The sequence below is a fragment of the Dromiciops gliroides genome, chromosome 5 (genome assembly GCF_019393635.1).
Source record: "Dromiciops gliroides isolate mDroGli1 chromosome 5, mDroGli1.pri, whole genome shotgun sequence".
Lineage (NCBI taxonomy): Eukaryota > Metazoa > Chordata > Mammalia > Microbiotheria > Microbiotheriidae > Dromiciops > Dromiciops gliroides.
In genome coordinates this window covers 254,787,697-254,803,288 of record NC_057865.1, presented here as the reverse complement: position 1 = coordinate 254,803,288, position 15,592 = coordinate 254,787,697, and the positions used below count along the sequence as shown (strand labels likewise).

The 15,592-nt window shown below is 36.7% G+C and overlaps 1 protein-coding gene across 1 annotated transcript in view; it reads right to left on the bottom strand.

The window, feature by feature from the left end:
• The window catches only part of PTPRQ (protein tyrosine phosphatase receptor type Q), a 287,252-nt gene that overhangs the window by 211,379 nt on the left and 60,281 nt on the right, over positions 1 to 15,592 (bottom strand). The window contains 11 exon segments of the mRNA XM_043967695.1: positions 4,807 to 4,843; positions 4,845 to 4,967; positions 4,969 to 5,067; positions 5,070 to 5,092; positions 8,677 to 8,713; positions 8,715 to 8,782; positions 9,661 to 9,715; positions 9,717 to 9,838; positions 9,954 to 9,997; positions 9,999 to 10,116; positions 13,026 to 13,206. Coding sequence (XP_043823630.1) covers positions 4,807 to 4,843; positions 4,845 to 4,967; positions 4,969 to 5,067; positions 5,070 to 5,092; positions 8,677 to 8,713; positions 8,715 to 8,782; positions 9,661 to 9,715; positions 9,717 to 9,838; positions 9,954 to 9,997; positions 9,999 to 10,116; positions 13,026 to 13,206 — 907 coding nt within the window.

Here is a 15,592-nt window from a genome sequence, read left to right as displayed (position 1 = left end):
ACATGGGAAGATGATACAACTACCTCATAAGACTTTCTCAGTATTAGGTCAAATGATAGGAAAAAATTTAAGCAGAGAGCACAGGTGGGCACTGATTATGAAGGATGATAGCTATAAAGCATTTATTTTTTGTTTATCTTTTTTTTTGTTTTGTTTGGTGGGGTGGTCAGGGTTGGGTGGCATGCCTGGGGCCATGGAGTTGGTGAGTGTCTTGTGTCTGGGGACAGATTTGGGCTTGGGTCTTCCTGGGTCCAGGGTGGGTGCTTTATCTACTGTGTCACCTAGCTTCCCCATGATGACATCTTTAGGTAAAATTAACGGGGAGGAGAGGATTGCACTGGGGGAGGGGAAAGGGGAAATCTTGCATGAAAGAACCAGGAAAGGGCTTATGGGAGTTTGGGGGAGAGATGGGGGATAAAGTGGGGCAAGGAATGTGCCTTACACTCAAGAGAAGTGGCTCAAAGAACCTTACTCTCATCAGAGTTGACTCAAGGAGGGAATAACACATACACTCAATAGGGTGGTGTAGAATCTATCTAAATGGGGGGGGGGAGAAGAAGACATACTTTGACCAGGCAAAGGTCTTGTCTCCCTGGAATGAGAAAGGGTAGTCTGAAAGAAATCTGCTCCACCCATGTTTCTACAGTAGAAGTGAGTAGCAAGTGAGAAAATATTCTTAATCTTTTCTTCCTCTTTCCAGCCAAAATTCACCTAACCCCTCAACTGACAATAATATGAGTTGGTGGACACACATGGGACCAACCCGGTGAAAAGCACTGTAACAATAAAAGAGTATGTCCTGTAGTCTATGAAAGGAGTATCAGTTAAAATGTCTGTCTCTTCTGAAAGATTTCTGTTTAACTGTCCATCCCTTCTCTAGGATGTCATGAAACAGGCTTAAATGTCCCCAGACTTGGTTTTCCTCCCCTGGATGTTCACATATCCTCTCTTCACCTAGGTTCTGGTCCACCAAATATATTCCAGGTAAATACTAAAATAACAAACTTAAAACTTGAAAGAAGCTTAGAGTATTCCAGTCCCACCCCAGCTCTCTACTTTATAATATGAGGAATTGAGGTCCCAGAAAGATTAAATAATTTGCTCAAAGTGGCATAGGTAATTAATGTCAGAGGGGGAATTTGAATTCAGGTCTTGGTAATTCCAAGTTTTATGTTCATTGCATTGCACTAGGCTAAGCTAAGAGACTGAAATAAATCATAAGGTAGTCTGTTCAGTAATAATAATGGCTAATAAATGCATAGCACTTTAAGATTTAAATATTACTTTACATATGTTATCCCATTTTGATATTCACAACAATGTTGGGAGGTAATTGCCAATATTATCCCCATTGGACAGATGAGGAAATGAGTGTAAGAGGTTAAATGACTTGCCCAGAATCATACAGCCAGCAAGTATAATCTGAGGCAGGATTCAAACTCAGATCTTCCTAATTGCTATTCTATCCTCTTTATCTCTACCTCTTCATTTCCCTCAAAAGGAAAACAAAGTGAAATAAAGGCCCCTATTCATAATATTTTGGGCCCAAACCCTAGAGAGGAACGATCACATGCCAAGTGTAAATAAAGCTCCTTCTCACTGGCTTTTGTACCGGTCCACCAACCTACAAGAGAGTTGTTTGTAATGTTTGATGTACAAAATATCCTACCCAATCTGGGACCATAGAGTTTGCCAATTCCTCTTCACACTTAGCTGAAGTATTCCTATCATGTCATTCATAGTATCTCCATAAGCATACAGTGCCTACCACAAGAGATACTGAGATGCAGGGACAAAGATAGAATTAGACTAAAGATTAAGAAAACCTGACTTATGCTATCATTGTCCAGAGAAAGGAACTGATAAATAGAAGAATGTATACAATAATTATGTAGATGATAGATAAATAAATAGATACCTATTTGTATCTAATGGTAGCCATCGCTAGGGTTGGGGATGGAGGGAAGGAAAAAAATGAAATTGACATGATTATATATTTGAAAAGAATAGCAAGTTGTGATAGTAGATTTGCAGTTTTATGTGCAATCATCTTTTTATTGTATAATGTTATGGAAATGCTTTATTCCATAAAATAAAAATGACATTTAATAATGAGAAAAGAAAACCCCATCGCGGCTTTAGCCTATACCAGCTGAGGGAGTTCCAGTGATTTTATTTAACCTCTTCAGGGGCTAGATTCCTCATCTTCAAAGAGGGGGATAATGAGATTTGTCCTGCGTGGCCTCACAAGTTTGCTTAAAGGAAGGAGCTTTGTAGACCAAGCACTATATAAATCTGAACCATTAGGATTACCACAGTGGTTTTCCTAGGCATAGTAAAGATAAAAACTTTTTACGTGGTTTGTTTATTTAATTCAATACAAAAATCTGTGAGTTTTTCATTCTTTGGGTCTTTTTAAGATGGTGTAGGTAACAGGCATTGTAGTCATGCAGAGAGAGAGAGACAGAGAGACAGAGAGAGAGACAGAGAGATAGAGAAGGACAGAGGGAGACAGAGACAGAGAGAGAAAGAGAGAATACTATCTATGAAGACTTAAATGGATAGTCAAGTAAAATGAAGCAAAAGAATCACTTTCCCCACAAAGTCCTACATTAAATAAGATTGTTTTAAATTAAAAATTTAAACATTTGGAAATTATTGTCATAAAATTTTAAATATTAGCACAGGAGCAGAACTGAAAAGACTTCAGAAGCTAACAAGCTCAATCCTCTTATTTTAGATGTAGGGAGACTAAGACACAGAAGGTTAAGTGATATCAGTCAAGGGTTACATACCTAGTAAGTAATATCTGAGGTGAGATTTGAAATCCTCTTCCCCACTTGAAACTTAGTACTCTATCCACTATACTAGGATGCCTCTCCTCATTTTAACATAAGAATGAGTTGTGTGGGGCTGACCACTAACTGTAGGATAAAATACAAACTCCTTAGTCAGACATTTAAATTTCTCCATATCACTCCAACTTCCCTTTCAAACAGATCTTTTTCAGGAGCAAACTAGACTTTCCCTTGAGCTTGATATTTTTTTTAGCTGCTACATTTAAAAATTCTCTTCATCTCCACCTTTCAGAAGCCCTGTCTTTCTTTTTGACAGTTCAGGAACCACCCCTTCTGAGAAAAACAAACCAGCAGCAGCAGCAGCAGCACCACCACCACCAACAACAACAACAACAACAACAGCAACAACAACAACACTAACAATAACAACAATGACAACAACAACCTTCCCTGGCCTTCTTATTGAGACATGTTCTGTCTTCCTCAAAGTCTCCTGTATCCTGCTTTTCTATGTTCATACTGTATTGCTTCAGTGAAATGTAACCTCCAGGAGGGCAGGCACATTTCATTTTTATGGCTGTATTTCCAGAATTGAGCACCGCAACTTGTCCATAGGAAGTATTTAATAAAAGACTGTGAAATTGAATTCTTAAAACCTGAGCTCGAAGGTGATCTTTTCAAGTAAGTATTCCTGTTCCTCACTTTGTACAAATATTCACTATGATTCATTTAGCTAATGTGCATTGATGATCTTTTACATAAAGGACATTTTGCCAGGAGCTGTGGGAGATACAATGAAGAATCTAAGAGGATCCTAGCCCTCAGGGAACTTAGAGATCACAATGGTTTTTTTTTTCTTAAAAAAAATTGAAAAAATTAAAATAAAAATAAAAAACAAAAAACAAAAGGAAAAAAATATTGAATCAGTCCTGTGGTTTTATTGGCATAGGAGAATTCCTAATGAGGAAATTCTTTAATAAATGCAGATTCACAACTGCTTTGCAGCCTACAGTGTGAGAAAGTTGTCTTAAAGGGCTGAGAAGTGACCAGGGTCACAGGGTCAGAAGTTCGAATTGAACCTAGTTCTTCCTGCCAGAAAGGCCAACTGTCTCTCCATCAACTCATCTGCTTCTTGTGGGAATTTAGACATATACAAATTACTGGGACACATGGTAAAAGAAAAATTACAATTAAGAGAGTATATTTAAGTAAGATAAATTTTGTAGTTATAAGGAACTGTCATTGTGAAGTCTCTTGCACCATTCTTGTCTCACTGGTAGGATGTATACATAATGGATAGAGGATCACAGTCAGGAAGACCTGGATTCCTGTGACACTTCCTCATTGTGCTGCCATTGCAACTTATTAATTGGTTGGTAGCCATTTGAGTCTATAAGTTACAGAGAAGGTAGCCACCTGCATTGGTAAAGGGCATTTTCTCACCTAGAAATTGTCTGTCAATGAATTCACAGCTCCAATCTATCCTACTATTTGAATTATAACAAATTACGAATACTTGGGATCTTTAATGACATAGTTATATCAATGCTTCCTCAGGTCTTTGATGATATACATGTGTGTATACACACATATGTATACACACATGTATATTCATATATATCCATATACCATATATATGGGCTATTTATGTGGTATTTACATATATTATATGTGAATACATCTATGTACATGCATGTACACATACACAGCCTATAATTATACACACATGTACAACACATGTACATGTGTGCATATGCTTGCTCGTGATACATGTTTGTGCATATAAGCATGCATTATATTCCCATATATGTGGGTGTTTGTGCATATCGATATTTACATAGCATAGATATATTGTCTATAATATATATCATGTGTGTATATCACATACTTGTATACATACATGCATGTGCCATACATGCATGTGCAAAAACATACGTGAGTACATCATATCAGTATCAGTTATGCTTATAGAGAAGCTTTGTAACAAATGGTTGTGAAAAACACTTACCAGTTTCTGAAGTCCTTATAGACAGCAAGGATGATAAACTGATCACCATGACCAATTCTAGTGTAAGACCTTACAGAAATGTTGTAACAGAGTATAAGGTTTAAGTCACTCAAAATGATATTTGTTGTTGAGGAGTTTTTAAAGAACAAATGGTTTGCATTTCCTGTAAATGACTTCGTAGAAGAGGATGATGCCATTAGGTTTTTCTGGTGGCAACCACTTCAGTCTTATTTCTGTAGGAGTCATATCCACAACTTTCAACACTTAGTTGGTGGTGACTCTGGTTCTGTAAGAAGGAAATTTTATTTCAAAAACAGAATCTTCAGGTTAGGTATCTTTTGTAATCAGTTTCCTTAAATATTAGCAAAACTTATTATATGACATCATTTGGCCCTAGCAACCTTTTGTTTTACAATAAGATGTGGAGAGGCCTGAATTCATTATGTGGCATATCCATACAGATATGAAAGCACATATCCCTAAAGTAATGAAGCATATATTATTGATGGTAATGGTTTACATAATTGCACCTGTATAATGATATCTGATTGCTTACTACTGCAGGGAAGGGGTAGGAGAGGGAGGGAAAGAGGGATAGAATTTGGAACTCAAAACTTTAAATGAAAATGTTTATTAGTATTTTTTAAAAAAGAATATATTATTGAAGGAAGCATAGGGCTTCAAAGTCATTAGGTGATATGCACTCTCACGTTTTCCTTGTTTCCTAAACCTTCATTTACTTGGTTATACCCACCCCAGTATTATTCATTGTTTAACAATCAATCAAAAAGCATTTATATGACACCTACTGTGTGACAAGCAACATGCCTGGTGCTGGCAAAATAAATACAGCCCTTGTCTTCAAGGAATTTATATTCTATTAGGGGAAACAACATGACTGAGGGCTCAAAACTATATCAATCAGATATTTACACCAACCAGAGTTTATCATTACTAACCTCAACATATTCACATTGTTTTGTGACATATAAAAAGTTCGAGAGACATTAATTTCTGGGTAATTAATCATTTACAATTAATAAAAATATTAATACGTAGAAATTATGTCTCTCAAACATTTTTATATGTCATAGTTCATAGGGATTGGCATGGGAGCCAAGGTCTACAACCTTTCATGATGTTATAATCCTAGGTCAACATATGTAGCCCTGGCCCTAGAACCCAATTTCCTAGCGTCCAATAGAGAACCACTTCCAATGATTAGCATTCAAAATGCTCTCTTCACAATATCAGAAGATCATACACAGGCAGCTGGGTGATACAGGAGACACAGTTCTAGACCTGAATTCAAATCTGGCCTCAGACATTTTGGGCAAGTCAATTAACCCCTGCTGCCCCAATCTGTAAAATGATGATAATAATAACACCTTCTACTCAGAGATGTAAAAATAAAAAGAATATTGTAAAATGTTTACAAACCTTAAAGAAGACTATAAGTGGTAACTACTATTATTATTGTTATCATAGGATCATAGATTTAGAGCTGGCAGGAACATTAGAGGCCAACTATTCCAACGCCTTCATTTTTCTTTATATAGACAAGGGAAACTAAGGTGCCAAGAGGACTGTAGGACTTGCCTGAAGCCCCCATAAGTAGTAAATAGGAAAGCCTAATCCTTAAGATCCAAATCCAGTATTGTTGCCCACACCATTTGATATGCTTGCTCTCGAGAATTCAACATTCATTCAGCATATGGTCAATAACCATTTACTTTCCATTCTCTCTCAAGCTCATTGAATATCCGTGGTATATCTCCATCACACCCAGAGCCACATCTCACATTAGCACACCAAATAATACTTAATCACTAGCTTCAGAAGAAAAGTCCCAGCCCTTTTTTGAAGAAAATACTTCTTTGCAGACAGCAGGGAAAAACTCTGTGTCTGCCTTGCACAGGTGTATCCTCCTTCTTCCCAACTTTAACTACAGATACGTTTGCATCAGCCATAGAAAGGTTTCTTTTTTCAAGGACTCTTTACAATTTTCTCTGGATGTGAGTTATTTTCTGAACATATAACATGATCTGGATGATTCAAACAACTACAAGGAATAATGAAAACCAATATAACTTTTCTAGGATATATTGGTAAGGAAAAGGGGCCAGGACTTGGAGTCAGGATAGCTTTAGTATGAATTAACTACTGGTGTGACCTTGAAGAAGTCACCTAACTTCTACGAACCTCAGTTTCCTCATTTGGGATAAGAACATTTCTCATCCTCACAGGGCCTTATGATGAGAAAAATACTCTGTCTGCCTGAAGGCACAAATGGTGTTTTGTTTCACTTGAAATATCTACATTATGCCAGCAAAACAAAAACAATTTCAAGCATCACTTCCTAAGTTCACATTATGAGAGTATTGAACCTAGAAGCATAGATCTAGACCTCCATGGTTCTATGATCACAAAAGTCTGAGTCCTTTGCTTCATTTCCTTGTTTAATTTTTTATTTGCAGTTTTTTTTAATTTACAAATTTTATCCCTTTCTCCACCCCTTCCCCATCTATTGAGAAGATAAGAAATATGATATCCATTGTTGTTGCTTGTCTTTCATTCTCAAAGAGGACCATGACATCAGGGTTATGTCATGACTTGTACTGAATGGATTTAAGTGAGGGAGGACTGTGCAAGTGGACCAACCACATTCTATCCTCCAGAACCATCTGAGTCCAGTAGCAAGATAAACATCAGGATGATGGGAGATGGCCCTGGAAGTTTTAAGGTAATTGGGGTTAAGTGACTTGCCCAGGGTCCACACAGCAAGTAAGTGTCTGAAGTGAGATTGAACTCAGGTCTTCCCTGACTCCAGAGACAGTGCTTTATACCCTGGACCCACCTAGATGCTCATGATACCCAATATATATATATATATATATATATATATATATAATATACACACATACGTAACTTCAATATATATATATGTATATCATATATATGTATATATATATATGAAGTTACGCAAACATACTTTTCACATTAGCTATGTTGCAAATTTCTTATGAGCAAGAAAAATCAAAAAGTGAGTAAAAATATGATTCAATGTGCATTCAGAGTTCATCAGTTCTCTCTCTAGAGGTGAATAGCATTTTTTTATCATAAGTTCTTTAGAATTATCATGGCTCATGTCTGTCTTGATCAGAGTAGCTGTCTGTCACGGTTGATTATTGTACAATTATGTAATGATTATGTAACAATTTTTGTCTCCAATAATAAAGTACTGCATACTCTGTTCTACTTCTGCTTAATGAGATTGCATCAGTTTACTTAAGTCTTCCAGGTCTCTTTTCTGAAACCATCCCCATCATCATGTTTATAGCACAGGAGTACTCCCATCACAATTATATATCACAACCTGTTCAGTGATTCTCCAATTGATTAGCATCACCTCATTTCTGATTCCTTTGCCACACAAAAAAAAGATGCCATAAATATATTTTTCCTCTTCCTTCCTTCTTTCTTCATTCTCCTTCTTCTTCCTTCTTTCTCCTTCCCTTCTTCCTTTCTTCCTGATTCCAGGGCTGATGCTCCATCACTGTGCTACCAAGCTGCCCCCTAAATATGTTATGCATATGGGTCTTTTTTTTCCCCTTTTTCTTTGATTTCTTTGGGATACAAGCCTAGTAGTAGTATAGCTGGGCCAAAGGGTATACAGTTTTATAACCCTTTGGGGAACCCCTTCATTTTAAAGATGAAGAATCTGAGGCACAGAGAGATAAAGTGGCACACAGATAAACAAGTGGCAGAGCAAAGATTAAGTCTAGGACCCTATGACTCCAGTTCTAGCATGCTTTCCACTGGGTCATGGGTAAAATAGACTTAAATGAAATGAGCGTGTGATAATCTTACCATCTTCTGGGGTTAGCACAAAAATATCATTTTCTTCAGGACAAAGAACTCTCCCCCAACATTGGTTTTGAAGCAGCCACTCTCATTTTAAACTTTGTTGTATTTACTTCAAACCTACCAGAATAACCCAGAAAAGATTTAAAAGAATTTCTATGCTAGCATTTTCAGGCTAGATCCCCAGAGCACATCAATATATGCTACTGTTGGGTGGGAAATAATTGATTTTTGAGGACCGTGCATACATCCGTCTAATCAGCCCAAAACTCACCATAACACAAACCTTCCTCTATATGTATTTCAGAAACTTGCCCTGTAGACATGATCTTAGTGTTTCCAAACATTCCTGGGACTGAAAGATTCTAAAGTCTAAAATAATATTTGGCACTCTGAGAAGACTTGGCACAACCATAGGCTATGAATTAGTCTGAATTCAGATGGGACATTATGCCTTGTCTTCAAAACATGGACACTGTGTTCAGCCAGATTATTCCAATTGATTTTCCTTTTGAATGGTTAAAGAATATTCTCATGAAGACTCTTTTCTTTTTTTCTTCTTTGGTCCAGAGAACTCCAGGTGTAGAAACTCCCTCCACTTGTGCAGAGCAGCAACTCATCTGTAACTTTAGTTGTAGAGAGCTGCTATCATGGCCTGTAAGGTTAACTGACTGGCCTATAGTCACACAGCTGTCATGTGTCAGAAGGAAAACTTGACAAAAACTAGCTCTTAGCCAGTATACTACACTACCTCTCATTAAAAGGGTAACAATTTTTTGTGCTAAAAATTGTCAAAGGAAAATGCATTTAATTCTCTTTTTCTTCAGTCTTTTTAAAAGAATCCTTTAGAAATTAGATAAGATAAAAATTATTGACATGATACAGTAAATCCCTACAACAATGAAGATCACCATGCTGAAATTCACATAGTTATCAATATTCTTTTTGGCAAAACAGGCAACCATTTTAATAAAAAAAATATCATTCTACGGTATAAGAAAGCTGTTACTATAGTAGTCATCTGGAATGCTGTATTTGTATCCAGTTTCCATGGCATAAATTGTATAATGAGTTATTTTTCCATTGGGATATTCTGGTGGATCCCAATATTAGCAAAATAGATGAGGAGCTATATTTTTATAGTTTATAGATTGTATGGAGCTTGGCACTTAAAAAAAAAGAGGGAACAGTTAATGATGATTGGAGGAGAAATAAAAACTTAAAAATCATTGCATAGCTGGATCACTTACCATGTAACTCATTCAGAGGGAAATACACGTTACCTTGTTCCACATTGTCCTGGCATTGAGAACGGGTTGGTGGTCCTTCCCATGATTGTGAAAGCAGACACACTGATCGTATATTCGGTGAAAGGTGCAGAGGCCCTTTACAACATAAGACAGCTGTCAGCTGAAATGTCAGTGAAATAGCGATCCCTTGCCATTCCTGTTTGGAATAAGAAAGAAATAGCTTTCGATCTCGTAAACAAATTTATTTCTATTCACCTACTGAAAGTTCCTAAGCCTGAGTGCACATACTTGTTATTCTATCTTTGCTCCTGGTTTTATCGCCCTGTGTATGGGGGATACTGGAAGACTAATAACTAAAATGTTCACTGAAAAGAAGCATGAATATGATACCGGCCATTAGAGATTAGCTGTTGTTGAACGCTGTTTGTATAGAATTGGGGGCATATGAGGTGTGAAACAGAAATAATCACATTGTCCATACTCAGATATCTGCATGCCAGCTCATGGAAACTGTTCATGAAAATATGACCTTAATATGTATAACAAATATTGCCCTCCAGCTGAAAAACTAGTGCACAGTGGCAAGGTATTGGGAAAATCCAAATCAAAGGTTGGTATTTATAGAGTTCTTTTAAGTTTACCTACTGTCTTATAGTCTTGCTCTGATTTGAGTCTCACAAAAAACTGTATGAAGTAAATACTAGAATTATTATTCTTTCTCCCCTTAGAATGTGAGTTTCTTGGAGGCAAGATCCCTCTTCCTTTTGCTTTTGTTGCCAACATGCCTGGCTATAACAGTAAGTGCTTAATTTATGCTTTTTTATTAATTGATTGCCATGTTACAGATAGAGAAAATGAGACCCAAAGAAATGGAAGGGAAATGCCCAGAATAACATTAGTGTCAGAAGGAGGATTTGAATCCATGTCTTTCTGATTCCAAGTACAGCATTCCTTCCAAAATGCAGAGGGCTCCCTAAAATATTGCTGGGAACAATATGCCCAGATAGTCCCCAGAGTGACTATGTTTGTATTATTATTTCTCTACTGAAATATAAAACCAGGAAAGAGTAAGAATCACTTCAGTGTTTAAATGCTGAACATTTCTAAACAAGATCTCCTGTGGCCTCTAATGGTCATCCTCATTTTCTGTCCAGTCTTAGAAACATGTATTGCTAATTCAGTATTTTGCAAATCAAATTAAATTATTATCATAAAGCACGGCTTGGAAACCAGTGGTAGATATGGCCAAATTATAATATCAGAGGCAGCTAGCAAGGTGGTACAACAGATAGCTAGCCTGGGAGACTAGGAGCAGGGAAGGCCTGAGTGCAAATCTAGGCTCTATTATTTCCTAGTTGTGTAATCCTGGGCAAGTTACTTAAACCATTTTTAGCCTCTGTTTCCACAATTTTAAAATGAGGATAATAATAGCACCTATGTCGTGGGGTTGTAAGGATCAAAGGAGATGACAAATCTAAAGTACTTCACAAACTTTAAAGCACTGTGTAAATTCTAGGTATTATGATTAAATGAGTAGTGAGGGAAAGTGGCATGGTATGAGGCAATCCTTGATGTCAGTAAAGACAGGGTTCAAGTCCTGTCAATGAAAGATAGATTCTCTATCTCTCATTATATATAATATTATATATTATATCATAATACATAGCATACATTATTTTATAATAGTTCTATAATATGATAATAATTATTTTGTACTATTTATGTTTTATAATGTATAATATTTATTTTTATAATATATAATATATTATTATATATAGAAACACATAACAGATAAAGATACTAGAAAAATGATCTTGAACAAATCACTTATGCTTTTTGTGTCCCAGGCAACTCTTTAAGATTTTAAACTTCAAAAAAATGTGAATCTGCATGGGTCAAGGGAGTTTCGTGGCACCACAAGATCACAGATTTAGAACTAAAAGGGAAAGTAAAAATGTTTAGTCTAACTTCCTTGTGTTGCAGATGAGGTAAATGAGGCCCAGCTAACTCACATATAGTGACTACATGCACATGTAGTCACTGAAAAGGTAAAATTTGAATCCAAGTCTTTGATTCCAAATCTGGTGCTGATTTCCACTGTTCCCATACATACTTGACAAAAGTAAAGGCCAACACCACCATCTTGGCTATCTCTCTCCTCACTACCCCTTCCCATAAAACACAAGTAACAAACTATAGAGTAATCAAGCTTGTACTTGGTTTCCAGCTGGTCTAATCAGAAATTGATAATTAGCATCCAACACCAAATATGAGAACTCAAGATTTAGAGCTATCCCAAAGCTTGGGATTCTGAGTTCCTAGTTTAATTCAAAAACTTTGTTTTGGCAAAGCAAACAAATTATTGTATTAAAGAAAATAATTAAGCTCATTATCATGGTAAGTATCATTAGAGGAAAATTAATCTGCATACAATTAATTTTGAATGGGCAAGGCTTAAAAGAGTAGCGACTGTACCATAAACTTTTCAGATGGTCTTTCGGAAAAAAAAAAAAAAAGCAGTGAACTATGACAAGCCCGTGTCTCCCAGGTCCTGTTTAATGGGTCACAAGTATGCCCATTCTTCTTTCAGAAACAGTAGTGTCCATTGACACCCCAGAGCAAGTGTATATACTAATGACATCACCATGTCATGGAGGTCACCTCCACCTGTTTGTCACCCCACACTCTAGAGTTGTAACTTTTTGACCTATTTACCTTCAGTGATAGCTGAAAACCTATTAGTCAAAAGCTGCTAAGAGAAGGAGGCCTGTAAAGGATTGGAAGATATGTTAATCCCCTACAATCACACCTGCTTTGGCAACTGTAATAACTGATTGTCTATGCAGCTTGGCTGATGACTCTGGGATGCTAGTTTTTCTGGGAGGAAGGTCAGCTGGGTGAGGAAGGGGCTCATTCCTGCTTGTGTGGCATTCCCATTTACTGCATGAAGTTATCTGCCAGTGAAAAAAAAGTTGAAGAAAAAAAATTCTGACTCCACTCCATGGCCCATTAATAATTTGGCTGAACTCTACTAAAGTAGCCTAGACATGACAGCAGCATGGATGGTTGGGATAGAAGTAATGGGAAAATAAAATTTTTATATACCAGTTGTTGAATAAAATTCTTCATTTCCATTTGCTTGGGGGATGCTATTTTGAGAAAGACTGGAAAAGAGAACTGGAGATCCGGCTGCCATGTTGGAAAACATCTCTGCTGAGCCTTCATATGATGTGGTCATTTCATTTATTAGAGCATCAGTTTCTGGAGTCATGGAGTCACTCATTAACTGCAATTAAAAAAAATACAGATCCTGTTCTTCACAGTTACACCAAGCAGTGACTTAAGTGAACTATTAGTTTAACAGTTGATGGTTTGCATACAGCTTTTTACAATTAATGCAGGATTGTTTTTCTGTCATGATTTATTTTTGTCAATTACTTTTACGACATTCCACTCCCTAGCTACTAAGAATTAGCTGTAACATAACACTCCAGCCACACTTACAAGAGACCATGAGTCCATTTTGAGAATGGGTTTTGTTGGGGTGTGTGTCTGTGTGTTTGGATTTCACTTAGTTTCTTAAGGATAAAAATGGACATCTTCAGCAAGATATTTCAATTTAACACACTAATACTTCAAGTGATAATATTATATAGGAGATAGAGCAATTGAATCAACATAAGACAGAGAAGTGAGTTCTGGTTCAGAATTTGAATTCATTCCTCCTGCCTCTGATAACTTGGGCAACTCATAAAATACCTTGGTGATCAGTTTCCCCATATGTAAACTAAGGGGTAGATGACTCAGTGACCCCTGAGGTTTCTTTCTGCTCTAAATCTATGATACTGAAATTCTTTACGCAAAGAAGATCTGAATACAAATCCCAGCTCACCCGCTCAGTAGATTTGTGATCATAGGCAAGTCAAGTACCTTATATCACCCTTACTTCAGAATCCTGTTTCCTTATCTGTGTAATAGATAATAGTTTCTACTTCAAAAGGTTATGGTGAGATTCGAATGAGATCATGCAAAAATAATATCAGTTATTATTAGCAGTAGTTATCACCCATACTTGCTGTTTAATTGGGGTGTGGAAATGTGGCATAAGGGTTAGAGCTAACTTAAGAATCAGAAAGATTGGGGCAGCTAGGTGGCACAGTGGATAAAGCACTGGCCCTGGATTCAGGAGGACCTGAGTTCAAATTCGGCCTCAGACACTTGACACATACTAGCTCTGTGACCCTGGGCAAGTCACTTAACACTCACTGCCCAAGAAAAAAAAAACAACAATCAGAAATATTTGTGTTCATGTTCTGCCACTATAATAATCATAGTAATAACAACAATAATAATAGCAACAATAGCTAACACATATAGCACCTACTATGTATTGGGCACTATGCTTGGTGCTTTCTAATTATTATCTCAATTGATCCTGACAACAACCCTAGGAGGTAGGTGCTATTATTATCCCCATTTTATTAATGAGGAAACTGAGCAGACAGAGTTAAGTGACTTGCCCAGTGTCTTCCAGCTAGTAAGTGAGGTCAGATTTGGATTTTAGTCTTTCTGATGCCTGGTGGGATGCTCTATCCACTGTGCCACCCGTGTTGACCATGGGCAAGTCATTTACTTAAGTTCTCAAGGCTCTAGGCAACTCTCTAAGACTAAAAATTGCACATGTTGTTGATGGAGGGAGTTTACATGCTGTGAGCTCCCTATTCTAATGAATTTAGGGAGAAGAAATATGGAACTCTTTATGTAGAAACTCTTTCTGCCAAAATCATCCCTCTACAGCTTATAGACATAGAGAGTGCTTGGAATACTAAGCAGTTAAATGATTTCCTCATGCTCAACAAAGTTAGTACAATATGTGTAGGAGGCAAGGCTTGACCATGGGTCTTAACTCCAAGGTCATTGTTCTGTCTACTACAGCACACACGTTCATATGACTTAGTAGTTTTACCTTACCTTTTATAGCAACTTACTCCACAAAGAATTTCTACAAATATAATTTCAATTGATCCTTATAAAAATCCTGTGACTCTCCATTTTAGAAAGGATGAAACCCAGGCTTGGAAAAGTTAAAGTGCTTGTTCAAGGTTATACTAGGAGAGCTCTGAAACATAAACCTAAGACTTCTGACTTCAAGTTTAATGTTCTTTCTATTCCCCTTCATGTCTGACTGGGGGAATATTTCTAGATAAAGTATTTTTTTCAAAACACTTGGCTTTTTGTGTACAAAAAATATTTATAACAGCTCTTTTTGTGATGTCAAAGAATTGGAAACTGAGGGGTTGCCAATCAGTTGGGGAAAGGCTAAAGAACTAAGGTATATGATTGTGATGGAATAATATTGTGCTATAAGAAATGATGAGCAGTGTCATTTCAGAGAAACTTGGGAAGACATATGAAATCATGTAAAGTGAAGTGAGCAGAATCAGGAAACAACTGAATGCAGTAATAGCAATATGGTACAATGATCAACTGTCAATTACTTAGCTATTTTCAGCAACACAATGATTTAAGACTTATGGTGAAAAACACAATCCACCTCCAGAGAAATAACTAGTGAAGTCTGAATGCATATCAAAACAAACTTTTTTCCTTTATTTTTCTTGGAATTTTTTGTCTTTTTTTGTTTGTTTGTTTGTTGTTGGTTTGTTTTTGTT